The sequence below is a fragment of the Coturnix japonica genome, chromosome 4, assembly GCF_054131305.1.
Source record: "Coturnix japonica strain WE chromosome 4, WE-NBRP24, whole genome shotgun sequence".
Lineage (NCBI taxonomy): Eukaryota > Metazoa > Chordata > Aves > Galliformes > Phasianidae > Coturnix > Coturnix japonica.
In genome coordinates, this window is record NC_140666.1 from 86,253,063 (window position 1) to 86,279,778 (window position 26,716).

At 41.9% G+C, this 26,716-nt stretch overlaps 2 protein-coding genes across 12 annotated transcripts in view; one reads left to right on the plus strand and one right to left on the minus strand.

Moving 5' to 3' along the window:
• Window positions 1–2,042: 2,042 nt before the first annotated feature.
• LOC107313986 (histamine H2 receptor-like) lies at window positions 2,043–10,087 on the plus strand. 9 transcript variants are annotated; one of them, XM_085545866.1, is made up of 7 exons: window positions 2,050–2,141; window positions 2,619–2,842; window positions 3,312–3,473; window positions 4,417–4,702; window positions 4,890–4,957; window positions 6,864–7,040; window positions 7,601–10,087. In XM_085545866.1, the coding sequence occupies exons 5-7, from the start codon at window positions 4,926–4,928 to the stop codon at window positions 8,277–8,279; spliced, it is 888 nt and encodes a 295-aa protein (XP_085401992.1). In that variant the 5' UTR covers window positions 2,050–2,141; window positions 2,619–2,842; window positions 3,312–3,473; window positions 4,417–4,702; window positions 4,890–4,925; the 3' UTR covers window positions 8,280–10,087. The 9 variants fall into 9 exon arrangements, with proteins under 9 accessions (XP_085401990.1, XP_085401992.1, XP_085401991.1 ...); XM_085545864.1 differs by lacking the exon at window positions 4,890–4,957 and having other exon boundaries at window positions 2,043–2,141; window positions 2,691–2,842; window positions 7,601–9,244; XM_085545865.1 differs by lacking the exon at window positions 4,890–4,957 and having other exon boundaries at window positions 3,324–3,473.
• The window catches only part of EIF2AK3 (eukaryotic translation initiation factor 2 alpha kinase 3), a 36,471-nt gene continuing 18,839 nt past the window's right edge, over window positions 9,085–26,716 (minus strand). For 2 of the 3 annotated variants that reach the window (XM_015862788.3, XM_085545861.1), the window contains 15 exons: window positions 25,006–25,200; window positions 23,718–23,848; window positions 21,938–22,172; window positions 21,520–21,682; window positions 20,631–20,768; window positions 20,021–20,143; window positions 19,668–19,888; window positions 19,235–19,347; window positions 18,099–18,221; window positions 16,803–16,952; window positions 15,236–16,019; window positions 13,266–13,433; window positions 12,634–12,735; window positions 11,387–11,449; window positions 9,085–10,330 (listed from right to left, as the gene is read on the minus strand). In XM_015862788.3, the coding sequence (XP_015718274.2) occupies window positions 10,154–10,330; window positions 11,387–11,449; window positions 12,634–12,735; window positions 13,266–13,433; window positions 15,236–16,019; window positions 16,803–16,952; window positions 18,099–18,221; window positions 19,235–19,347; window positions 19,668–19,888; window positions 20,021–20,143; window positions 20,631–20,768; window positions 21,520–21,682; window positions 21,938–22,172; window positions 23,718–23,848; window positions 25,006–25,200 (2,886 nt within the window). In that variant the 3' untranslated portion in view covers window positions 9,085–10,153. Of the gene's footprint in view, window positions 10,331–11,386; window positions 11,450–12,633; window positions 12,736–13,265; window positions 13,434–15,235; window positions 16,020–16,802; window positions 16,953–17,446; window positions 17,655–18,098; window positions 18,222–19,234; window positions 19,348–19,667; window positions 19,889–20,020; window positions 20,144–20,630; window positions 20,769–21,519; window positions 21,683–21,937; window positions 22,173–23,717; window positions 23,849–25,005; window positions 25,201–26,716 lie in introns of those variants that run through there. The other variant, XM_085545862.1, reaches the window with a different exon arrangement.

The window sequence follows — 26,716 nt, forward strand, 5'->3', positions numbered from 1 at the left end:
CACTGGAAACCTTCCTCCCATCTCCTCCCAGTTACTCAGCTCAATTCTTGTCAGCCTGCCATCAAGCCAAGCAGCCTTGTGAGGCATTAACATGTTTGGTGGTTGTTGTTAGCTTGCCAGCATCAATGACATTTGGAAAGACAGTGATGAGTCATAAAAGACAAATGGTTACTGCCTTCTGCTTTTTTATGTATGTATATAATTAGATCTTTTCAGCACAAGAGAAAGCAGCCCTTGTCCAGCTTGTCAGGACAATAATAGAAAGGGAGAAGAAAATCTTCTTTGGCAACTTACTTCAGCCTGAGAAGTGGTTTTCATGGTAAGTGTCAGACGTGACTTTCTGTTTCCTCAGAGATTTATCGTACAATTTCACTGCTGTTGCCAGAAATGCAGTAGAGCCATGAAACACAATTACTGTAGGTAAGTAAAAATTCTGCAGCTATTTAAATAGGCACTGGACTGTGGCACTCTGTGGGATAAATTGCCTTTTTCCTCTGGCAGTTTTGTGCTCTCCTCCCACTCAGAACAGCACGTAGCACTCTGGCACTGCTGCCCTTTCCTTCCACGTAAGCATTTGCAACACCCCTCCCTCACGCTAGACACAAAACATTATCACACAGAACCCAGAGCTTCTTCTTTCAGACCTTGATGCTGATTCATTGAGCAGCTTTTGGCAAGGGATGGAGGCTGACAAAATCGTCCACCCGTTTCTGATGACTCAGTTTGAGAGCTGTGGTACCTCTTGGGTTTGAGTTTCTTGAAGGGCTTTGAGAGCCCAAAGTGCCCATTGAGTTACACAACGCTGCTGCAAACCCAGCCTTGGTATCTCAATCTGGGCACTTGAGGAATGTTGGCCTTACTCACTGGGTTTGTGTTTATGGCTCACAGGGGAAATACCAACGCTCCTTCTGGATGGTAGACTCTTGTTTGCAAAACATGGTGATCCATAGGAGAAAGTGCAGTGGTGTAAGAAGGGAAAGGAGGGTGCCCGTGCTACAAACCTGACCATCTGATAACTAGGCCGTGCCCTTCTACAGGCAGAAGCATTTTGCTTGCAAGTACAACCATATTTCTATTGGATCATCAGTCAGCATGCAAGGACTGGGATCTGACACCATTAGATCTTTTCCCAGGGGATAAATGGCCCAAGGTCCCTCAAGGTGTCAGATGAAGATTCAGATGGTGCTGCTCTCTGCCATAGAGAGAAATGCCCATTTGTGGTTGGGCTGAAATGAAGCAGTACCAAACATTTCAAACACACAAGTAGAAAAGCATTCAGGAACTGTCACCATTGCTGAGATGACCATACAGCTTCACAGCAGGCTGAATCAAGATAGAGAGGAAAGCTAATGCTCACTTCTTCCTTCTACCCTTCATGCAGCTGCCCTGCATAAACAACGCTGAACAAGGGGCTGTACCTTCACACGAGGCTCCTCTTGAAAAGATGAAGGAAAACAAACACATTTGACATCCCTCAGGGCCTATTTATCCAGTCCCATATTATTTACAGTGTCATAGAATCACAGAATGGCCCAGGTTGAAAGGGACCTGGAGGATCATGAAGCTCCAACACACCCCACTGCAGACAGGGCTGCCAGCCTCCACATTGAACACCAGCCCAGGCTGCCCAGGGCCCCATCCAACCTGGTTTTGAACACTGCCAGGGATGGACGGGGCATCCACAGCCTCTCTGGGCAGCTGTTCCAGCACCTCACCACTCTCTCTATACAGAACTTCCCCGACATCCAACCTAAATCTTCCCTCCTTCAACTTAAAACCATTTCCCCTTGTCCTGCTGTTATCCACCCTTTCAAAGAGCTGACTCCCCTCCTGTTTATCGGCTCCCTTTAGGTATTGAAAGGATGCAATGAGGTCACCCCTCAGCCTTCCCTTCTCCAGGCTGAACAAGCCCAGCTCCTTCAGCCTTTCTCCCTCTGCCTTCTCCAGCCCTCTGATCATCTTCGCAGCCCTCCTCCAGACTCTCTCAAAAGATGATCTGCTATTTCTGAAGCAACAAACCCGACTTAAAACGCTCCACACTCGCTCATCCAAAAGGGGAGGCGGCTCCGAGAGGCGGAGCGAGGCGGGGCGGCAGCACCGAGGGCTCCCGGGGGATTGGGCCGAGGTACCGCCCGCTGCCGGTAAGTACAACCCGGCTGGGGGCACCGGGAGACCCCCGGCGCTGAGCTGGGAGTTGCTGGGGGCTTTCCACGCGGGTTGGGGCTTTGCGTGCTCGGAAATGGGGGTTTTGTATCCTCAGGGATGCTCAGCTCGACCATGGGGAATCTATGCCCCCCAGGATATGGGGTTTTGCACCCCAACATCACGGGGTTTTGCTTCCTGAGGGCTGTGGGTTGGCGGCCCCAGGGTTGGGGGATCTGCAGCCCCCAGAGTTGGGGTTTTGCATCCCACAGGCTGCAGGATGGTACCTCGGGTGCTGGTGGCCCCAGGGTTGGGGGTTCTGTACCTCACATCTTGAAGATCTGCAGCCCCAGTGGTTGGGATTTTGCAACCCTGGAGTTGTAAGCTTGCATCCATGCAGGTTGGGGTTCACATCTCGGCTATTGGGGTTTTGCACCCCTGACACTTGTGAGCTCTCCCTCGTGTTAACATTGCAGGTTTAACTTTGTCTTGAGTTTTACTGCTGCGTGCCAGCTCCTCAGAGAAGTGCAGCAGCCTCACTTCTGCAGGGTTTGATGCACGGCGGTGGTGCAGATGATGCTCACGTGCAGCCCAGCTCTGAGCAGGAATGGACTATAGTGTCCTACATGCTGCACCTCGCTGCTCCTATATGATACCACTGTGATGCTTCACCCGGCTGTGGCCATGGTCAAGTTTGAAGGTAAGGACTGTGCTTGCTGCTGGTGTGTTTCCAGACCTGCTCTGAAGTTATTCTGCACTGATTTGGGGGTGGAAAGGAATCATCTTTTGTGCTAAAAATGCTGCTCTGCAGATAGAAAAGAGAAAGAAGTGCTGGGGTGTGCTTGCTGCTGCAGCCTCCTTTTACGCATGATTTCTGATCCTGAAGAGCTTTGTGGGTCCCTTCCAACTCGGGATATTCTGTGGTTCACTGCTTTACACATGGGAGCACCATGGGGAGGCACAGCTGCATGTTGCCCTGTGTTTTTACTTGGGTTAGCAGGGTCAGGCAGCAAAGTACATCCCTTAGAAGGATGGTACATTGTGTTTTGTCCCAGAACTTTTAAGCTTACTGCTTTCCTATGTTAACGAGGCTCCAGGTGACTCAGGTGGAGCATATCTTAGCAAGAAAGAAAGAAGTTGCTGGCTTGTCTGTATAACACAGTGTGCAGATGTACTTCCAGGGACTCTACTTGGGGATGCCAGCCTGCACCAGCAACTAAGGTGGTACTCGAACATCATAGAGTGACTGCAAAGACAGACTCCAAGAGCTGAGATCTCCTTGAAGTTTTAGTGCAGTGTGTGCTCGCGGATCATCACCAGAGCAGCTGTGTGTAAGTAATGAGCTGCTTTGTTTGTACAAACCTTTGCACATACCAAAGAATCAGGTGGGCACAGCCAAGGCTTGCACATGAAGGAAGATGTGACCGCTAAGCTCGCGTTTCAGTGTCACATCTAAAAAGCTCAGACAGCAAACACAGCTCTCCCATCTATAATTATTTGGTGGCAAAGGAAAAAAAAAAAGAGGAGAAAAGATTGAAATGGAGTATAATGTGATTTTTCTATGTCTTGAGAGCCCATCTTAATGCTGTGAGGCCTGACCTGAAAAAGCTTTTATGAGGCTGAGTGACCGAGCATTAAATGGAAGGAGAAACTTAGCTGTGAGGTGGCGGACTTCAATGATGATGTAAAGAAGGGAACCTGATTGCTTCCTACCTTTGTGTGTGCAGCAGTGAGCTCCGAACTGAACACTGCTGTTCAGGATGGAGATCTTTAGATCATGAAAAGGTCATCTTAGTGCTAAGTGCCAATCAAAAGCAGCAAACAACATTAGGAACTGCAGCGAGAAGGAATGAGAGACAAAACAGGGAACATCATTATGTCGTTATATAAATCCACAGTGCTTCTACGTCTTGGAAATTGTTTGCAGGTTTGGTCTATCACAGTGTTAGAAGAGCTGCAGGGGTGTCCAGGAGCCTGAAATTGCTTCTGTATGAGAAATAAGCAAGTTGTTGAGGGTTCTTCATGCTGACCAAGTGATGATGAGGGTGCTGGGGAGTGTGACAGACATTACAGGTCCCATCACTGGTATATTGGGTCATGGGGATGTTTATCCTGACCCACTGAAAAGCTGGGAGCATCCTCTCCCTCCTATGCACAAGTCTGCTACACCCAAGACCCTAAATTACTTGCTTGCCATAAGGTCCCAGTGGGGTGACTGGCAGCTTTCACCGTGCATTGAAGTGCTAATATTTCCCCCTTTATTCCTTCTTCCAGCTCTTAACAGGGGGAAGATGCTGACAGACAAAAATGAGTCGTGGCTCTCTAATTTCTCTGCTCCATCATCCTTTGTGAAAGGAGCTGGCAGACAGGCAGGGATCGGCCTCCAGGAGGTGGCCATCGGCCTCATACTCACCCTTATTGACTTGGTCACACTGCTGGGAAATACAGTAGTCTTTATTTGCCCGGTGGTGGAAAAGAGGCTGCGGACTGTCACCTACATGTTTATCATGTCCTTGGCCATGGCAGACTTCCTTGTAGCTTGCCTTGTCATGCCGTTCAGGTAAGAATTGCTCTCTTAAGATCTGAATGCTGGGTCAGTGATTATAAGATGTTTTCATGTGTCACTTTCCTGACCCAAACCTGTTGGTGAGGTTTCCTTTGTAATAAATGGAGAGGTTTCTCTTGCTGTCTATGGAGGGACTCTGGGGTGATGGAGTTGGTCTGAACGTTGCTGAATGTTTTGGCAGGTGGGGGCAGTCCCTGGTGTGTCATCGTTAACTGCAATGACTGCGTGGGTGCCGCTGATGTTTCCAAGGTAGAGCAAATGACGGAGGGTATTTTCCCCTCATCTGTCCCATTCTATAGAAATCAGCACAGTTAAATTACGTGCAGTTGGTTTTATGCTGCTTTAACCTTCTCTTTTATCTTCTGGTAGTGGGAGGGAAAAGTAAAAATAATCCTTTCATCCTTAGTTGGGTAAGAAAACGAATGATTTTAGATTACTGGACGTGATAAGCCATTGCAATGGCGTTGTTCTTCATATTCATGGCAGAACACTGAACTTCCATTGTTCCTCCAGTCTCAGACAATGCAGCAATAGGGTTTGTTGGGAAGGTTGGTGACCTTTCAAGACAGATCGTTTGCTTACGTAAACAGATAAGAAACACTGCAGTGTTCAGCGGGAAATCAAATGTGATTCACCGAGTCTGGGGAATTGCTTTACACATATTACCATTGCAAATTGACAGCTGTCACTGTTGGCGTGGGGACGAAGGCCATCTCCTCTCACTCTGCACAAAAGTAAGGATTTTGCTTTTGTAGAAGTAGAGCAATTAATGCTCTCCCTATATTTAATGAAGGAAGTGGTGGACTTCCATCCCTGGAGGTATTTAAGAGATGTGTGGATGTGGCTTGAGGGACATGGTTTGGTGCTGGGACTCGGTAATCTCGAAGATCTTTTCCAATATGGATGATCCCAGGGTTCTAGGAAACCAAAGCAGCTTGCCTGTAGGCTCTGCTGTCTCATACTGCACAGTGGCCATAAGTCTGTGTAGGGTGGGTGGCTGCACTGCATTCAGTGCTCCTGGAGCTGTATAAAGCAGGTAAAGTCTGTTACCCCAGGAACTTGGTTACAGCTTGGCTGTAGGGTGACCTAACCTGCTACTACTCCATTGAAGTCACTGGGAATAAGGCAGAGACCTCACCAGGAGATTCATATTGCTGGTGGTTCTTGGCTGCACATCCACATTGCTCTTCTGAATTGCAGTTTGCTCTTCAGTGGGCATAGCAGCACGTGTTAAAGAGCTGGAGCCCTTCGGCAGCACTGTACTCTGCTCATGCACTTAGAGCACATGCTCTGAAACAACCTTTCCCAGTAGTTTTAATGAACTGCAGCTAATTAAATGCAGAGCAGGCATTGATTCCCAGCTCCTGACATCACGTTGTTTCTGCCAACCTAAGAGCCCACCTAAAGGCACTGCAGTGCTGTGGCTCTGCTTCCACTGTAGTTGACTGTAAAGCTGTGAAGTTAGAGGATAATTAAAGCTTTGCAGGAACAGGTTGTTACTCAGCCTTCCACATCAAATCCACACGCAGCAGTTATTTCAACAGCGCTCCAGGAGCTACAAAAAGGGGAAGCAAACTGCATCTAGCTGACGCTTTCCTACAGCTGCCATATGTTCCTTTCATCGCTGCTCATTTCTCACAGGCCCCTCTGACTTTGTTGGGAATCATTTTGGTATAATGCCTGCATTTTGCTGGTGTGTTTCCTTGGTTGTGGTGTTTCTGAGCTATATAAGATACAAGCTGCATAGGCTTCCTCCTAACCTCTATTATTTTAACCCACAAGTTGAAAAGTGGGCACCTTGCACACCTTAGGAACTGGGGAGGATTGATAAACCTCAGTGATTCAAAGGGCACTGGAAAAAGCTGTGGTAAACAAAGCTGTGCAGATGTAAATGCGAGGAGGAGCTCTGGGGACAGAGCGCTTCTTACACCACAAGCAGGAAGCGTGGATTGGATCTTCCTCAGCCATGTTCTATGAATGGGTAAATGCCTTGGATTGCTCTTGGGGGGCAAATCTCGGGTGCCCAACTGATCTTCACTTTGCTGTGCACTCCTCTTGAGCACCTCCATGTGAAAAACGTTATTTATTTCAGTGCAATCCTGAAATACATTAAATTAGCTTTTCTAGCTTTGGTTTCTACTCGTTTCTCTTGCAGCATCATTTACGAGGTGACGGGGATGTGGTTGTTTGGGAAGCTGTTCTGCAAAGTCTGGATCTCCTTCGATGTCATGTTCTGCACCGCTTCCATTGTCACTCTGTGCTTTATCAGCCTGGACAGATACTGCTCTGTGGTGACCCCATCTCACTATTCCAGAAGGATGTCCCGTGGCAGGTGAGTGCAGCTGCTCCTCATTCCAGGTCCCTCCAGATTTTCACTTGACCACAACAAGTAGGAACCAAATAAGCTATTGGCATTTTCTGCCCCAGATCAGAACTATATGACAAAATGAACCAATTAAAGCTTTGCAGAATGTTGCTCCCGTCAAGGTTTCATGTGAAACACTGAAGTGAGGACTGCAGGTGGAGAGGATTGTCTGAGGGTAATGGCTGGACACTAATACCAAAACCAGTCAGAAACGTCTACCTGCTGTTACTTTAAATGTTAATAAAAATCCTTTGTAAAACCTTTCCTCTTTTTTTCCACCTGGCTCAGACCACCTCTTTGACCCCAATTCTATAAGCCACAGATCTAGAACTCAGTCATTAGAGTTGTTCATGCATGGGCTCACTGTACTCCAGCCTTTTCTATGCTCGGTGGCTTCTTAAAGCCCTCTGGGACTATTGAACAGTTATATCCCACAAAGGTTACCATGGGGATTGAATTGTACTGGATGTTCTCAACTCAAAGTAACTCAGACCCTCTCTCCCCTCTCCATCTCTTTCCTTTGGCAGATGCGTTGTGATGACCTGCACAGTCTGGGTATACTCCTCCCTTATTTCCTTCCTTCCCGTCATGCAGGGCTGGAATGAGATCCCCGGGGTGGATTTTGACGCAGGCAGAGAATGCATCTTCGTCACCAACTGGATTTTTGCCATCGTAGCATCTGCTCTTGCGTTTTTTGTCCCCTTCATGGTCATGTGCAGTATGTACTTCTTCATCTATCGAGCTTCCCGGCTCAAGGCCACTCGTATCATGTCTCAGACCCTGGAGATCCACTACCACCCTAACAGCAAGCGGCAAAACCACCTGCAGCTGGAGAACAAGGCTACACGGACCATTAGCATCATCATTTCTGTCTTTGTGCTGTGTTGGCTGCCATACTTTGTCCTCAACGTGTGGCTTGCTGCCAGGGGCAGCAACTCTGCAAGCACAGTCCTGGTCGAAACCTTCAAGGTCATCACTTGGTTAGGATATTGCAACTCCACTATCAACCCAATGCTCTATGCTTTCCTCAACAGGGACTTCCAGCGGGCCCTGAGGAAGCTGCTCATCTGCAGGCACAGGTCTCAGGTGGACATTGGAGAAGACATGGTTTCCATAGCCACCTTCACCAAGACTGCTCCGGACTTGGACTATAGCATTACAGTGCCAGTGCCCAATGACGCCCAGAAGGGCAAGCCTAAGCAGTAGGGTTCAGAGCCAGTTGCTGGAAGGAGGTGGTACAGAAAATGCAAGAGTGTGTCCTAATGGAAAAATGAATGTCCAGAAAACAGAGAAAGGAGGGACTGGAATGTGACTCGGGGCATATGGTTAAATTATTCCACAGTTCTATGAACAAGAACCAGTTTGTTACAGCAAATGGAGCAAATTCCTTCCTGGGTCATTATTTTTTAAAATGAGTATTTCCTAAGAGGAATTCAATCTTCGTGCTAGAGAAATATTTCAGTATGGTAACATCAACTTGACTTGCTCTGTATACATCGTGGTCATTTCCTACAGCTTAAGTTGGAACAGTCTTTCTGATCCAGCAACTGTAGCTCTTCTCTTGCACTTTATAATGTAAAGTTAACTGGTTTTAGTAGTGCACCTGAGTCATTTTGTGAACTGGAGGTGATGGGAAGGATGCGACCAAAGAGCAAAGGTTGCTGTTCAATGCAGGCAGCACGGGGCTCAGCTGCATGCTCTCTGCAGTCTGAGCTGCAGGTCACAGGTGCCCAACACCAGCAAAGTTATTTTCTGTAATGCACTGTGATGTCTGGGCAGCTATGCTAAGAGCTGAGCTATACAGTACTGATGGACCACACACATGAAAAAAAATTGATATACCTCATGCCTTGCTTCCTGCTCTGTCTGTATCTCCTTTCCACGCAGCACTGGGCAAGTAGAGGATAGGAAAGTAAACCAGCTACAGATACAGACTGCCAGTTCTAGCTGCATGAGACTGCCACCTGCAGCACACAGATGCAGATTTCGAACAGAAGCGACTACTACTGTGTTAAATAAAAAAGTTTATTAAATCATTTAGACTTTAAATAAGTCACAATAATTAATGCACTCAACAATTATAGCGAGTGCATTCTGTACACCACCAACCCAAATGGATTGATTCTGTATTTTATAAATAAAAATTAACATATTTACAATGAGAAATAAAAGCACGGCATTAGGCAGTTAAATTAGCAGATTACACAAATGCCTACCAGTTGATTTTTCTTTTTTTAAAGTACAAATCTACAAGATTACATACAACACGTATGATTTCATTAAGGTTTAAATTGTCAGATTCACAACGTTTTTTTGTACATCATTTTTACTATGGCTCTTCCAACCATTGCCTATAAGCCCTCTTTTAATGGCAAAAAGCTCCTCTCCCTTCCCTACAGGTTTATCTGTATAAAATGCATTCCCTAAGATCTACTACAGTGTAGAAATATGCAAAAAGATTTCCTCTAAAGACTGGCTATGGAGAATGACAATATGTACAGCTGTGGTAATTTTTTTTTTGCTTTAAAAATAGTGCAGATTCCCAGCTTACCTACCAGGGACAAAAACCGGAGTCATCCTTTTGTGGTTTTTCTTTTGCTTTTCCAAAATCATCTTCATTTCACCAAAGAGCAAGTGATTCCGATATACACTCACTAGGCTTAGAGACCGTAATTTGCTCTATAAAAATACAGTATTTTAATTCTATTTACACGTTACAGATCTCTCACTTACCCAGCAAGAAGATGTATACAAGCTTCAGGAAAAAAAAAAATTATAATGATAAGGTATTAAAAAAATCTTCCAGAAATCCCAGCCCCCCCAAAAAGAGATAATGGAGCACACCATTGGTAAGCACAGTAGCTGAACCCACCTGCCAAGGTAAGAAAAATGGAATGTGTGGTTACTGACTTTCGTTGGCTGTCAAAGTAAACAAAAATCTGTCCAATGTTTTAAACATCAGCTATGGCAAAATAAAGTTTAAGTAAACATTTCCAATATAGACATTCTGCATCGTAGGATCCTTCTGATGAACAATCCCTTTGAGACCTGCTGAGTGGAAGAAGTGATCCTGAGGATAATTATTTGCTTGGTTGTCTTGAATGCTTATTTCCTGATAAACTCATTGTCCGTGACCTCTGCCTTAGCACTGGTTTTGCTGGGAGTTCCAAATCCTCAAATACAGGATTTTCTATGATTGCAGCTGCCTCTGGTCTTTCAGTGGGACTTGGAGAGAGCATGTCCTTCACCATGATGTACTGAAAGAAAACATCAGATGTGCTACATAAACCAATTCATGAATTCATTCTTATTATTTAATGCTGTGACTTGGTGTCAGTATAAGCAATCTGGGAATCAGTAATTTGGCATGGAAGTCAGGAGTGATTTAAATGTTGGAAAATACATTATTATAATTTATTCCTTAAGTTGTTTTTAGTATCGAGGACAACAATCAATTTGGCAAACCAAAACTGGCCCATGATTCAATGGAGTTATAGATCATTTATAGTATTTGAAATCATAAGAATTTTAAAATACATTAAGTGCAATTTATGAGTAATTTTCAGCTTCACATTTAACCACCACATTTAAAGCAATGCAGTAACTTTTCACGGCTTTCCTTTAAGTCTGAGAATAGTTTGAAGGTTTGTCTCAGTTACTTAACAGAACATCTTTATTAGTGAAAAACAATGTCCTGTCCCAACTGAGCACAGCATATCCCATTGGCCCTGTCACTTGGCAGCTGTGAACCAGAAAGTCTGCTCTCATTTATCTACTGGTCAGGAGCCAGCATGAAAACCCAAAAGCATCTCAGCTTTTTACTGGAGGGCTTTTGTTCATCACCTCTTCCTTATCTGAAAGCGTATAGCTCTAAGGATGACTAATTCTGAATATGGTTTCCTACTCAAGAGATGCAGTTCCTGGAGCTAAATCCCATGCAGCCACAATGCTACATCATGCTACCACACCATTTCCACTTCTACCTGTCTATAACTCTGCATGTTCTTTTTGTGAACATGGATTTGCTGCAAGAACTCATGGCAAGATGTATGCAGCATGAATGACACCTAGTGGCAAAGAGGAGCTAAGTAACACTGTATAGTTACTGAAGATAAACCCTGCAACAGAAATATCAATGTCCACATTACTGTAACTTTGAAACACAGTAAAATACATCATGGACAGAGAAATGAGTCTTAATAGCAAAGTTGGTGGGTTTGGTACTTTGAGTTTTTGTTTGTTTTCTTTTTTACTTGCAAAGCAATTGGAAATCCAGGAAAAAAGCTACAGTTGTTAGCATGAGATGTACTTACCTCTTGTGCATATTTCTGAGTGAACAATGTTGGAAAGTTCAGATTTCTAACATCACTCAGGGTCTGCAGAAATGTTAAGAAAAAGATGAAGCTTTTCCAAAACACCATTTTACACTATTATTCTTATTTTTCAAGCTATGCAAACAAATCAGCCTAATGAAGAAGAGCTTTATTTTTAAGTTTTGTTTTTAGAAGTTAAGATCACAACACACTATAATGAGTAAGTTGCTTCTTCCCTAGGCACGCAGCTCAGTCACTGTTCCTTCCATAAGGAGCACATTGGCTCCACCTAGTGACAGTATTTTCCCCTCCACACAAAAGGAAAGCACTGCAAAACTTTGAGCACAAAATACACGAATTCTGAAGTTAAAAGAAATGCATTTATTACTCCACTGAAAGTACAAACTAACCAGTTAGTGATGGGAAGCAGTGAAACCCCAGTTCATGAGAACTGAAGTTTATTACAGTATTCTGCTTCAAACAGTGCTTTTCTCTACCAGGTCAGGCTGTATTTAGTGATACGGTTTCAAACATCTAGTTTGGAAATAAAGTGTACTGTCACAGAGTAACTGCTAACAGGCTGAGACAGAGGCAGGTCTTATCTTCCTTCTATGGGGATTCTTCAGTCCTTGGTCACAGACTCCTTGAATTTACTGGGCTCGTAGGTTACTTACTGCTAACATTTTATTATTAGAAAATGAACAAGTTTTCACTTTTTTTTTATCTAAAAAAATGCACTGGAAATGCAAAAAGAAGAAATTGTGATAATGCACAGCATGGCTGCAATTCCTGAATGAAGAATGAGCTGGTAGGCTGGTGGTTGCAACACTTATTTTTTGCTTAAGATCCTGGATATCTCAGTTCAATAGTTTCTCTTACTTGGCACCACAACAGAGAAGCTTTGTAAAGAAACTCAATTTAGCTGCACACATAAGGAAGGCTGCAATTCATTTCCAGTGATTCAGGGAGTCTGGACAAGGCTGATAAAGATTCTGTGTTCCTAATTCCAACACTGTTTTTTTAGAGCTGAGAAGAACCTCTTGTAGGTATAAGGAAAGACTGGATGTTGTGTTGAGGGACATGGTTTAGTGGGAGCTATTAGTAATAGGTGAACGGTTGGACTGGACGATCTTTTAGGTCTTTTACAACCTTGGTGATTCTATGATTCTAAGTGTCTCATGAAGCAAACAATTCTTTTAAAGAAGTGACCAAACGGAGGCTCACCCTTGGTGCTGCTCCATACCTACCTTGACTCTCTCCATCTGTGTGCTGAAAGGGTAAAGCAGCTCGAAGAGAATCAGTCCCAAAGAAAATATATCCACTTTGTGAGAATAGGTGTTCCCACAGATCTGAAAATTGAGAATTCAGGTTAGGTCAGCCAGTCTTAATCACTGGAATTACATATAGCGTAATCAAACAACTTCCCACATGTGGAATTTATTAGCTCTGGGCAGAGCAGAAAAGCACAGAAGAGCTGCTAACTGTAACAGCCTTCTGACACATCAAACTTTAGCAAGAGAATGTGAGTAAACCAACTCCTATCATCAGCTCCCCTTTGCAAACCTAAACACAGCTTAAACCTCCTGTACAGCACCACGCTCTTTACTGACTTGACTATTAAGCACATCAATACACTAAGAGCAAGATAAATCAATGCACTGAAGTACACATCATTAACCCCTTTTTTGAATTTGCTTTTTGCTATTTTATGTTAAAAAATATTTATTTTGGAGTTCAGTTGAGATCAAAACTCTGCTTTGAAGAGAAATAATATACACCTGATTGTAACAGTTTACTAGAAAGACTACTTGATCCTGGAACCCACAAGAATTCAAGTGTCTATGAGGTGGTGCTGGAAATAGCTTTAGAGAACACAAACCTGTTCTGGGCTCATGTAGAGTTTGGTCCCTACTTGTCCTGTGTGTCTGGCATAAGCCGGCATTGGGGTAAGTACCAATTCCTCCTCCTCATCTTGGTCCATAGCAGTTACCAGTCCAAAATCCCCAACCTTTACTACATCATCCATTGTGAAAAATATATTGGAAGGCTGAGAAAAGAAACAGGTGGAAAGAAAGAAGTAAATTATAAACAAGTCTGTGTTTTGGTAGATACAATACATTGCGGGGAATGGCGTAGGTAAGTTATCTTAACACTAAAAACATATGGCAGATTCACATCACATGTTACATGTCTGACTCAAGTTTTTTTTCTTGTTCTTTTAATTCCAGTCTTTGAGTATTACACTCATTTGCAGTATTATTAACCAGTATGTGGCACAATGCCTTATCTTATCAATGAAAGCAGACCTTGTTCCTAGATTTCCAGTCTGCAGTTGGCATTGCATAGTTTAACTGTGGGAATAACTGTTTCTTTAATAGTCCTTAAGAGCTTCGCAATTCCCAAGAATTCCCATTTCAAAGTCCATCCAACTTCCTCACTTAAAAGCAAAGCCGCTCTGTGCCAGAAAAGACAGAAGAAATGGCTTCTTGTTTTCATAAGCATGTAAAAAACACAACTATTTGCTTATTGCTGAGCTGCTGAGGTATCGGACTCATTAGTTCCACAGTACCCGCAGCCTGCCTGTATAACTGCCACCTGAGCCAGGTCTTATCTCCCACTGTACTTTTCAGGACTGAATGTCCTTTGGAGTCACAGCTCATTCAGTGCACAAAAGCTGTTAAGCCTGTTTAGGGAAAGCCTTCTCAAGTTGTTCAACCAAGCAAATCAAATACAACCTCACATTCAAATAGTTGATAACACTGAACTTAAGATGTTCCAACAAAACTCCATCCAACTGATAAGAGTGAATGAGCTTCAAGACTACCTGCATAAGCTTTACTGAACAGCAGCCTAAGAGTCTGCAGAGGGTTACAACAGACAGTACTGTTAAGAAACGTTATTAATTAACACATCTAGCAACATATTAACATAATGATTAAATTACTTTTCCGGCCATTTTCTTGAGCACTAAAGATTTTTCAGATAATGGCTCTAAGTAACAGCTTAATGCTGGTGTGAGAAGAAAATACTTGGATAGGTTTATGAGTTTTTTCTAAATTTGGTGATCTTTTTGTGTTACTGAATTTGAATCCCCCTTTACTGCCACATTCAAGATGGTATTTTCATGTTCTGCTTCTACTGCTACCAGATGATTACCATCTGAGGAGCTACAAGAATGGTTGTAAGCATTTCAGTGCTTACTATACTGAGGTAGACAACAATGCCTCCTCAAATAACAGATACTGCTTCGCCATCTGACAAAAGCAAAGGAGTCAATTTCTCATAGCTTAGAAGATGAAGACTAACTTCATCTGGGCTCTTTAACTAAAATCTGGCACTGTCTAACAAATACTGACACTTTCAGAGCTACAACTTTCAGCAAGACTAGGCACCAACTAGCGTAAGTTCAGAAGCAAAATGAAAAGAAGGTACAAAAGTCACACCTGACTTCAGTTATCTTCAGCATCAGAGGCCTGGACACCCTGCTCTGAGTGTTCCTGCTGGGCCAGGGTCAGGCCAGAAGGACTCAGATGTTCCTGCCAGCCTCAGCCATTCTGTAGTTTCTCTCCAATACTGTACTACTCTCACATAAAAAAAAAACCCACAAACAACAAACCAAAACAACAACAACAAAAAAAACCCAACACCACCACACCACCCTACCTGTAACAGCACATGATCTGTCAGTTTAAAGCAGAACTTGACATAGCTGAACACTCTGACACTGCCAGGAAAGTTGCCAGAAAGTTAAATAAAGTAATTAAAACCAGAATATGGATACTTCAGACATTTGGTCATACCCATGCCAACAGATAAAAATGTTTCCTATAGTACCCTAGGAATACAAACCTTAAGATCCCTGTGCATTAATCCTTTACTGTGCAGAAAGTCAACTGCTTCAGCGATCTGCAGAAATATCTGCAGACACTCTGTCCTTTCCCTCTCCTCTATTATGCATCTTCTGCTCATCCAGTCTTTAAGGTTCTCTTTCCTGCAGAGCTGCATTTGAATGTAAAGATACACCTTTGGAGAGGTGGGCTTGACTTTTTCTGTGGTATTTTTAGAAAGGTCCAGGCTTAAACTTGTCGGCCTTGGTGGAGAAACAGATAGGGGACTACCTGAAGACTTCTTGTTACCAGGTTCCTTTGTACTTGGCTTGTCCTCAGAAAGACTTTCATCACATGAAGCATCAATTCTATCTTCCTTACTAGAAGCATTTCCACAACCAGAATCCTCAAACACAATAGAGGAGGAGGTCCCTTCCCTCAAGTGTACCACAGGAACAGCTGGACGACAGACTTCCAGAGAGCAATCCAGTTCGGCGTGACCCAACTCATTACTGTTGATAGTACTGTCTTCTACATCACAGCCTGTAAGAACACTGTCCTGAAGGTTTAATAGTGGATCTTCTGACTGGTGCAAGTCCCTGTTGTCTGAAGCAAAAAATTCCAGAGGAGAGAACTCGCTTTCTGATGAATCAGACTGACCACGTGGTATCCCCACAGAGAAAGACCTTCCCTTCTCTGATGAAGCCTCAATAACTTCAGTGTGGTCCTTTGTAGAAAATGGCTCTGTTCTGATCTTAAATGATGGGACATCCATTGGACTGGGAGAACTGAGTGGCCAATCGGTGCTAGGAAAACAAAATAAAGAGGTCAGTACTACAGAACTTCATCTCATTAAAATGCATTTTCAGAGAACAAAAGTACCATGGCAAAACAGGAAACAACTTCCCATGCGTGGGAACCACTAATAAGCAGGATTTGTCACCTATTTTTCTTAGCAAGTATAATATCTTCTAATTGAGACAAGAATGTTATGGAAAGCGTCTCCTGAATGAGAACAGAAAAATAGCGAGCTCTACTGCCAAGTTCCCAATGCGCAATCAGGCTCAACTTCAACTCAAACAAGCCTCATTCCTTTAGAACAAGCACTGCCATGACTATTTAAAGTGCCTTAGAAGAATTACAGCTGTGAAATGTTAATTTGGTACGTAAAATATAAAATCCACCCTATTCTAAGAATTGTTAGGCATGTTAGGATGTTATTATGAGAGTACTAAATAGTGCATCAGAAGAATATTAGGCCTCATTCTTTCTTGCCACTTTTAAACGCTGCTAACATACACCCACCTTTTCTGTACTATTAACACCTACCTCCATTATCTAATTTTTCACTTTTAACCTAATTCTACCACACTTTATAACTCATCAGACTGGTAATCCCTCACAAATTAATGCTGAAATAAATTAACTGAAGTGCTGAATGAGAGCTATCAAAACCAAGATAGAAATTTAGAAAAGGACAGTTGTGGAAAGGATTATTGACAATCAATAACTATTTCTTTCCTACTTCATCTTCCACTTCCCCTGTTCTGTTGGCATACAACCTCAAATTCAACCGATTAAAAACCCACCTTTCATCTTTTAACCACTGCTCATCCATCTTTTCCTGCCATCCCTCAGGTGGAGCTTCCAGCCACGCATTGAAGTACCGAACAATACCTGGATGCTCAAGTTTAGCTAACGCCTTGACTTCCCGCATCACTTTCTCACGTGCCAGTTCCCTAAGATTTGGGGTGAGAAGAAAAACAGAGACATGGGTCACATAAAGCAACAGCACAGCACAGATAACTCTGCAAAAGAATTTAACCAAATTGACCCGGTATAAGCCAGGCTCGTAGTATCGCTCTTCACCCAAATTCCCCAGAGTAACTCCTTTATGTTAGAAGCATGAAGGAGCAGCGTGCTCCTAACAGCTAAGCATCTATTCACCTTTTTTCAAACAATTACAGGCAGCTGAACTGAAAAGAAAGGTTCATCTTGTTCTCAATTGTTTACAAGGACAGAAAACTGAAGTCCACTAGACAGCAGTATTCTACAGGGATGTAGAAGACACTGGCACAACAAACAGACAGTAATACCTCAGCATTTCTTTTTCAATTGGCAGAACATGAAGACTATCTTCATTCTATGGACCTCTTACTAAGATCATAATACTCCATCGAATTAAGTCTAATGATTTTATTTAATGGATTTGGATACGCTTGGAAAAGGCTACCTTAAATCAAAATCTTTTATCTTAATAATCACGCTTATTTAACACATTCAAAAAATAGTAATTCTAGATTTTACAGCTTTACCCCCTCCCACTACTGGCCTGCCTGTTGCTGTTCTAACTTGAGATTTCCAGAAGCAGTGTCTCCCATCTCCCACTAAAAGGAAGTTCTGTGTAGGATAATTCAGCATCAAGGCTTGACCACCTATGACTGAAAGAAAAGGTAGGGGTTGTGGGACCGGAAAGTGAAACACGTGGATAAATGGAGTCAAAGAAGCAGGAGAGGAAAGGGGATGAAAAAGAAAGGGTGGAATAGGAAAGGTAAGGAAAGAAAGGAGAGAAGCAAATTAACAGTGCTACAAATAACTATGCTGTTATTAAAGGCTCAATTCATCAAGGAAATCAAAGGAGTTCCCATGTAGCTGCAGCATCCTCACAAGGGTCCTGCTATGTTAGTAGCTTAGCCAAGCAGGTCACCCTTCTGCTGTGAATATATATGCCAAACTCTTGATGCCAAAATTAAGTCAGCCCGCCCATTAAAAAGTATGTCATTCATCCTAATGAGGATCTGGGAAATCAGTTCAGGAGCAGATGGTTCTGTCTAAGACCCTGCCAGTCACTAATTTTTCTAGATCTCAGCAAGCTCAGTCAGTACCTGTTAGGCAAACGGATCCTTTTGATAGCATAGTTGCAGTCATCCACTTTATTTTTGGCTTCAAAAACAACTCCAAAACCTCCACGGCCCAGACACTGAATTGGTTCAAAATCTGTCAGATATCTGGATGGAGAAAAATACATTAGCAAGGATAGACATAAATGAAGGCTGTGTTATTGTTTTTTTTTCCTTTTTTTTTTTTTTTGTGAGGGGAAGAGGTTTAATCATGCAATAATTCTGTACAGGCAAAACGTGCTGAATGACTTCAAGCATTTCTCCTCCTTCTCCTCTTCCCACCCATCCTCTGAGGTAATCAGATGGTTACCTACTTAGAAACTGACAGGTGCTGATTATGCATTTATTCAGCGTCTATCACATCCTCAGCAAGACTCCTTACACAAGCACCTGGCAAACTGAAGAAGCCTTCCAGAGTGCCAGGTTTTATGAATACAGGATCACAGACAATAGATATTTCAGTTAAATTCCCATGCCCAAATTAGGTGGTGATAGATGAGTATTTTCCAAGTCACGATATGTTTTTAAACCCACCACAAGTATTTTTGCTACCAGCCCTGAGCACATCTTCTGAAACATCACTTCTTAAATCTCACTACCTTTCTCCTTCTTCATTTTAAATAGTCCAGCTCCTTGGCAATTCTTGGCAAATTAGAAATGGTCACATTTTCTCCATAGTACTACTGACAAGCCCCTATACACCCATCTCAAACAACTCTTTCCTAATAAGCAACAAAGGTTTCTTCCCTATATACTCTGCTTGTCCTGCAGCACATATAAAATATGTTTCTGTCTGCAATTCCCATGTTACAAGCCACAAGCATAGGAATTAACAGAATGTGAACATTAAGAACCTATCCTTCATTTCACCTATCAGCAAGAAATAAATGAGCAACATTCCCAAGCAGAGGTCCCGTGCAGGCTCTGATGGACTGCTTAGACCAATCATAACAGCAGTCTCCAATTGATAATGGGGCAAAAAAGGGTTCTTTTTCATTGTTCTGTGAGGTAGGAGGACTATGGGTAGGTAAGAACTAATGACCACCAACTCTTTTCTCCAGACAGCATTAGTTTTCACGCTGACTAAAAATTTTGCATGAGCTGTATTGAACTGAATTTACCTTGATATGTATCCAGAGTTCTTGACATCACTCCAGCTGGTGTCCTTAACATCTCCACATGCAGGCTCGTATTTGCTATCAGTCTGACACTGCGTTTCAGATTCCTTCCGCAGCTAATACAGTGACCAAAACAAGAACAAAAATTAAAGTCCTAAGTACCTGAGATCAGTTTCTACTTGTAGATAAGGCATTCCATTATTTCACTGCAAGCCTCTCCAAAAAAGTAATCAGATACGATTAAAGCAATTTAATCTGCTTGCTGAGACAGATAAGCAAATTGCACGTGGCAGCTGACAGCCTTCACAGATAGATTAAATAATAAATTTAGGCTATGTTATCTCATAAATTATTAACACCACACAGAGAAGAATCAAAATCAAAAGAAAAAGGCTAGAATAACACTTTCTGGATTCAGGAAAAAAAATATACTTACTCTGCTGTAAGGATGGGGATGGAAAAGTTTGCGTACAATAAAGGTTGTGGCCACAATGCAAAATATAATGGTGCCAACGATTTCTTTCCACCAGTGAAGCAGAAGAACAGGATCTTTTTTGCGAATGGTTTTGTAATTCATATCATCAAAAAATCTAACAGTGATCTGGGTGCTACGTTTACTTCTCTCTCTTTTGTAGTAGGGTAAGTAATAACCATTATCTGCATATAGAAGACATGAAGAGGGTATAGATTTGTTTGTATGCAACTACAAAGCAATTGTTTCTCATAAATAAGCCTTCTCAATAGACACTGGGTGCGTGTATTGCTTCAAAATTCAGAAGGCCCACCTACCATATGGGTACTGTAGAACTGAGAGTGCTCCATTGCTGTATTCTTCATGAGAATACTTGTCATTGCTGAGACACTTATCAAATTCATCTGACCCCACCAAAACTGGAGTCCTGGAAGGAGAATCTAAGCAAAGAAGAGATGACTTTCTGAGATCAATGATTATTAACAAAATTCTGCCCTTGGATGACTTTCATGAGAGCTAATTGTGTTATCTTAGAAAACATCGGGTTGCCAGATCAGACCACGAAGGCCAAAATTAATGCAAGAAAACACAAAGAAGGTGAAAATCAAGAGAGGTAAGCGCCACTAAATACTACTTTCCAGCCTAAATGCTATTTTAGACAAGTCAACTAATTCATATCCACATCATGCAGAAAAAATCTTCTTTTAGTAAAACAATTGTTTTAGAAGACCAACATTCCACCACTTTAGAAGACCCCATCAAATCCACAGAGTCACTTGCAATTCAAATACCTCATTAAAAAAAACAAACAACTAATAGAGCACAGATGTTCCTAACTGTAAACTCATTCAGGAACTACTTGACTAGCTCGAAAAAAAGATGCTTTTAGGTCTAAGACAATAAATGAGACTCTGCGTTGTTACTTACGGATTAAGGGTTTCCATTTAATTTTGGGGAGGGGAATAATTGCATTATCATTCCTGGATTCCAGAGCCTTTGGGCTGGTTGGGAATTTTTCAGAAATTCTGACTGATGACTGAAGATACAGCTGACCCCTGTACATACCTGAGAAACAAAACAGAGAGCATAATATTAAGACTTAGTATCCTTCATTCTCAGACTCAAATCATCCAGTTAAGATGTATGGTTTAGAATATTTCTGGAAGTATTCCTTTATATTCTGAGAATCTGAGATACTGAATGAATTCAAGTAGAACATACTCCCCTTGCTCTAGAAAAGCATGAGACTAGAACTTACTTTGTAACCACTAATAAGAAAGGCTTCAAGAAAGAGCCTAAGTGAAAAAAAGAAGTCCTTGAAAAACAAAGCACATCTAGCATGCAGATAGACAGCTGAGAAGAAGGGCCTGAAGCCACTATTTCAAACTGTCACAAATCACATCAAATTAATTCTAATAGCTGGATAAAAACTCAATCACATAAGAGCTTAACTGAGATATCTTCACAGTAAGTTGCTGCAGTCAGTGCAGAGGAAAAATAAATAATGTGGAAAGTTAGAGGGCTAGAGGGAGATATTTCTTACAGCTTTCTCAGCAATAAGACTGCATTATTAACTATAAGGCTATCTCTGAAATGCAATCATCTCCAAAGAACTGTGCCTATAAAGTAGTAAACATTTCAGAATCAAAATGGAATAGATATGTGGCTTTAAAATATCTTTTTCTTTGTTAAAACAAAACACCATTTATTTACCACTTTAGGTCAAACAGTCATAGAAATTAATCCTACTAGTATGGAAAGATCTGCTTTACTAAAAGCTCACAGAAAGTGATGTTTACAACAGCTGGTGCCTCACCCAAATAGACACTGGATTCCGTGGCCCCTCTGGCAGCTTCCACAAGATCCTCCTCATCTTCTAATACTTCATTGTCTGTGGTGTAACTTGTGTCATCAAACAGACTAATTGGAATTACCTTGCCGTCCTTAACCAGCCATGCAGAAGCAATTGGAGTGCAAAACTGAAGAAGAAAGAGATAACAGGGAAATTAATGTCATATTAATTAGATGTCTTCAATCCCTATGTTTAGTTTGTGTAACAGACTTAGCAGCTCAAAAGCACAACTTTACTAAAGTAACTTCCAAAAAGATGTGTGCTTTTCTTTTTTTTCTTTTAAACACAGAGACAGCATTTAAAACCCAGGATGAAAGACATCAACTACAAAGCTGCATAGCTTCTACAACTGTAACAGTTAATAGTCTGTCTCTTCCCACACCTGGTATTCCCATTCAAGATGTCCTCCTCGTCTGTTAAAAGCCATAACCTTCCAGTCAGCTACTGAGACCTTTATCACTGTATCTTTCATCATTGCTTCCTGCTCATCCACATCTGAAATTATTTTTGTTTCTTCTTTGTTCGCATGTAATTTAAAATTGCTCTCAATGTATCCTGCTCTATTTTCTATGTCTGGGACATAGTGCAGCTCAAAGTGACCGACACTGAAATTCCACCTAAAAGAAAAAGAGAAAAAAAGACTTTGTAAAAATTAGTTATATACATGAAGGAAGTACCATGCCCTCAACTCAAAAATTCTTAAACTCAATTACCCATATTTGACCTGTCAGTCAGATAACACAGCTGTACCAGGAGAGGGAGTGCTAATCCTATAACTGTATCCAGAATACAAACCAAACAAGAACGTTGTCTTGCGTGATATACAAGGTAAGAAAACAGCTGGTGAAGTAGTGCCAATGACACTAAAGGTGCAGCATATGGAGAAGACAACTAAATACCATCAAATAATAATTAAGCTGGGTCTGTTTAGGGAGAGAGATGCTACATAGTTGATAAAAGCATAAAGCATTTAGGAAGCAGCATTCTACAGAAGACATACTTCAGTAACAAAGAATATTTTAATTTAAATGCAAGGCTTTCAAGCAAGAGAAGGGATGGTGCTTTCTTTTTTGTTTGTTTCACTTAACCCCACACAGAAAACGTAACAGAATCTCTGTGACAGGCAATTCAATGAAGCCAGGATGGCTCATGTTACAGGTTTACACACTCTGAAACAAATACGACTGTATAATGAACACAGAGCTGTCTTGCACAGCCTAAAGCCCTTCAACTCTCTCTGGCAGTATCAGTCTCTAAGAATCAGGATTTCTCTTTTAAGACTTCTTATTTGCTCATCTATTCAACTTCTAATGAGCTTCTTTCTGACAGACTACGGGCACACACTCTCAAATCCTGCTGCAAACGGAAGAGGGAGCAGGCGAACACAGAATGACCAGCTCTCCACCGAACTGTTGGGCAGTTACTGTATCTTAGTATAGCAACCAGCCTTGCAAACTTGTTTTTAAGCAAGGTGATTGGTTGGTTGGTTGGTTGAGTTGTTGTTGGGTTGGGTTTTACTGTTTGTTTTGGGTGTGTGCTATTTTGTTTCAGAAATCTCAGTGTACTGAAAACTTCAAAGCCAGAGCATGAGGGAAATCATAGACCAAAGCATTTCTACAGCTTGTTTAGAAAAGAACACCAACATTATGAAACAAAAGGAGATGTAAGAATGAGGCTTTTTGAAATGAATTCAGCCTTAACGTGTTCATATTTTGTCAACTTAAAATGAAAGCTAAAGCATCAAGTATACATAAGGGACAGTTACCATGAGTAGATAAAGAGAATCAAAAATATCACAGAAGGCTTTCAAGGTATATCCTCCTATACCAAGTGATCAGCTGGAACAAACAATGGAGACACTTGCCTTGTGCAGTAGAGACAGACTTTCAAGGTATACAAGGACAAGAAAAGTCACCATCATTTGACTTAGAGGAAATAAATATGGACAAGTATTTTTTCCAATGGTCTAAAACTGAAATTAGAGAGCTTTTTTTTTTTTTTCAGAAACATTCAAAACCGGAAGAGTTAGGAGCTAAATAAGTCCGTGACATTCCTTTGGTTAACAGTCCCAACTCCCTCATGCAATTCCTTTCCTACTGAGAGTAAAAAGGTCAAATACTTAAAGTGTTACAAATTAAAACCTCTGTAACTATAATACTCACTTCTCATTACCACTGCGTGGTCCAACAGCACGTACTGTTTTCTGAGTTCGGCGTAAAAGGAGAGTGTCCTCCTGTTCTGCCTCATCATCATCCCACCGGCGACAGCCCACAGCCGAGCAGATGTACTTCACCTAAGGGACAAGGCAAGAGACTCACAGCATGGAAATGTGAATAACCTCAAGATCCAACAGGAGGGGGAATGATTGTTTATAAAGGTGGATAGTGATAGGACAAGGGGGAATGGTTTTAAACTGAAACAGGTTTAGGTTAGGTATTAGGAGGAAGTTTTTCACCCAGAGGGTGGTGATGCACTGGAACAGGTTGCCCAAGGAGGCTGTGGATGCCCCATCCCTGGATACATTCAAGGCCAGGCTGGATGTGGCTCTGGGCAGCCTGGTCTGGTGGCTGGCGACCCTGCACACAGCAGGGGGTTGGAACTGGATGATCATTGTGGTCCTTTTCAACCCTGGAAAGGTTGTCAAGTCTAGGACTCAATGCAATCAATTCCTGTATTTTATCCCTTTTTTCCCTTCTGTTTTTTAGACGTATACGACATTCAACCAGAAGATTTCAGGAAAAAAACACACTTTCTGAACCACTCAGATAGAAAGTAGTTTTCAATTTAAATTCTGCATGAGGTTAAAAGTTAAGGAGGATTTCTAAGGTAGAGTAAACTTAATGGCAACAAGAACAAAACTCAGAAGTTCATGTACATTGAATGCTTTTCTTGTTTTCAACCAGACACTCTTTGCTAGTCGAGAAAAAATTAAATCTTTAAGTGTGAAAAATGTATCACCTAAAACTTTATTTGATGTTCAGTAAGCTGAACTGTGAAGGCTGTTCCAGGCAGAGACACATAATAAAGCTGAACTCATCTTCCAATTCGGCAGAAAGGGGTCATTTCTTCCCCTTGCTCTGAATTTGCTAACTCAGCACAAAAGTAATCCAATAAAAAGCAAAGAGTTTTCTCTTAGGTTAGCAAATTGATTCTGCTCAGCAAATGGCAAGTGACAGAGGCAGCACAAGGGAGAGAGCAGAAGCTCACACACTAGACAACACTGCACTGATGCTCCCAGCAGTGTCATTTAACTGCACCAGCTGCCAAGTCTTACTCCAGCCTGTTTTATTTGTTTCCCAAGAAATCTGGATTCTGCTCTTTGATGCTGTGCAATCATACTCCAGAACTGCAGCGCAGCTTAAATCTTAAGAACAATCTACTTGCAAGATAGTATTAGAAACATAAGGCACACAAATTTGAGATACACAAGACAACTTTAAAGGCTCTTACCTTCCCTGAGTAGGAGCTCAGCCCGTAGCTTGTTAAAGACTTCCCCCCAACTAAGACAACATCCTCGCCCAGTTTGTAGGATGACTCGAGAAGAGATTCAACTGTGAAAGGAACTGCTTCCATGCTCTCTCGATCTCGATCCCACTGGAAAAGGTCTCCATCCAAGGAAGGAATTATCATCTTATTTCCAAATACCTAAAACGAGACAGCAGAATATAAGCTACTACTTCTAGCAAAACATACACAGATGCAAAATGAAGCATAGCATGAACAAGTACAGTGATTTATACTTAATAGTCAGTCAGTGGCTGAAGACTAAGCACGTTATTGTGACTGTTTCAAGACAGCGGCATTCTAGGTAAAGCTGTAAATTTCTATGCCCTTCCCCAGAGTGAATGTCGTAGTAAATACAGAACTGAGCATTCTCTCCAGATCAGACAACTATATTCTGTTCTAAAAGCAAAGATGGGGCTGTATGAGTGCCCTTCTACAACTGATGACTACACCAGAATAGCCACCCTCCTTTAAAGCAGACAGAGCAATTACCATTGACAGACCTTACATTTCGTTTCTGGCTTTTAAAACAGTTAAATCCAACTTCTCCTCCCTAGAAAGTCTTATGCTTACATACAGTTCCTTTCAAATTCTGATTCTTCTTAAAACACACAATAGGTCAAACGTTCTTCACTGGGATCCAGTTTCATCCATTACACAGATATTCAAGGAGATTCTCACTCGGAAGCATGACTCATTGTCAATGAGTACTAAGGGACTTATTAAGAAACTCATTATCAGCATGATAGACCATAACTAATACTGTGGAGCCACGGTGGCTGCGCCCATCAAGAAGAGAGAAACCGTAATCCCTCTAATCTTAGCTTTTGAGGATATGGATTAACATGGAAGATTTTAATGCTTTTTCAGACCTTCTGTCCATTTGGGCAGTACCCTACAATAACTGCATTATATTCAGATCCCTTACACATATTAAAGACTACTTTCGGTACATGTATATTAGTCACTTCAAAGGAAACACATGTGACCCAGGAGTTTTCTGCTTGGAACTAATGTAAGTTCTGATGTTACACCTTCTGCATGATTGAAATGCTCTCTAACATGAGACTTCTTATTTTAAGTGGGTTGTACAAGAGCAAACAGCACGAGCAAAGTTGAGATTCACATAAAGAGGGAGGAAAAGAACGATCTTGTCGATGCGCACATTGCGACTGACCTCTTTTCCTGCAGCGCTTGGATACACCTCATTCAGAGAAGAGGTTTAGGGGCATTACCTGATAATGCTGGTGACTGCACCTAAGGTCCCTAAGGGATCAAAGACCTGGCTCTGAAAAGCTTCATGATGACTGAGAATCCTTCTCAGGAATACAACATGTAATTGAAGAGATGATAAAAATAACCCCATGAATAGCAGTGGGATTCTTTTTGTTTTGGTTTTTGTTTTTTTATAAAACAAAATGATGTATGTATTTTCCTCCCGGATATTTACATTATGATTAAAAAAGACCAAAACATACTGGAGGAGACACTGTGAGAGCTGTGATCCACCAGACATGCAGCAGTATGGCTTACCAAGGAAGGGGGGGGGGAGGACACATACACATGACTGTATATGTGCACAGGAATAAAACAATGAAAAGCAAACATTTGTGCAGGGGGTTATTTGTAGAAATCACATGATTAGTGGAGAAATAGA

Excerpts from the sequence above, each read along its gene's own strand:
- LOC107313986 (XM_085545864.1), top strand. The coding sequence starts at position 4,434 with ATGCTGACAGACAAAAATGAGTCGTGGCTCTCTAATTTCTCTGCTCCA. Across the intron at positions 4,703-6,863 it reads TGCCTTGTCATGCCGTTCAG|CATCATTTACGAGGTGACGG; the intron begins GTAAGAATTGCT and ends TTTCTCTTGCAG. Across the intron at positions 7,041-7,600 it reads AGAAGGATGTCCCGTGGCAG|ATGCGTTGTGATGACCTGCA; the intron begins GTGAGTGCAGCT and ends TTCCTTTGGCAG.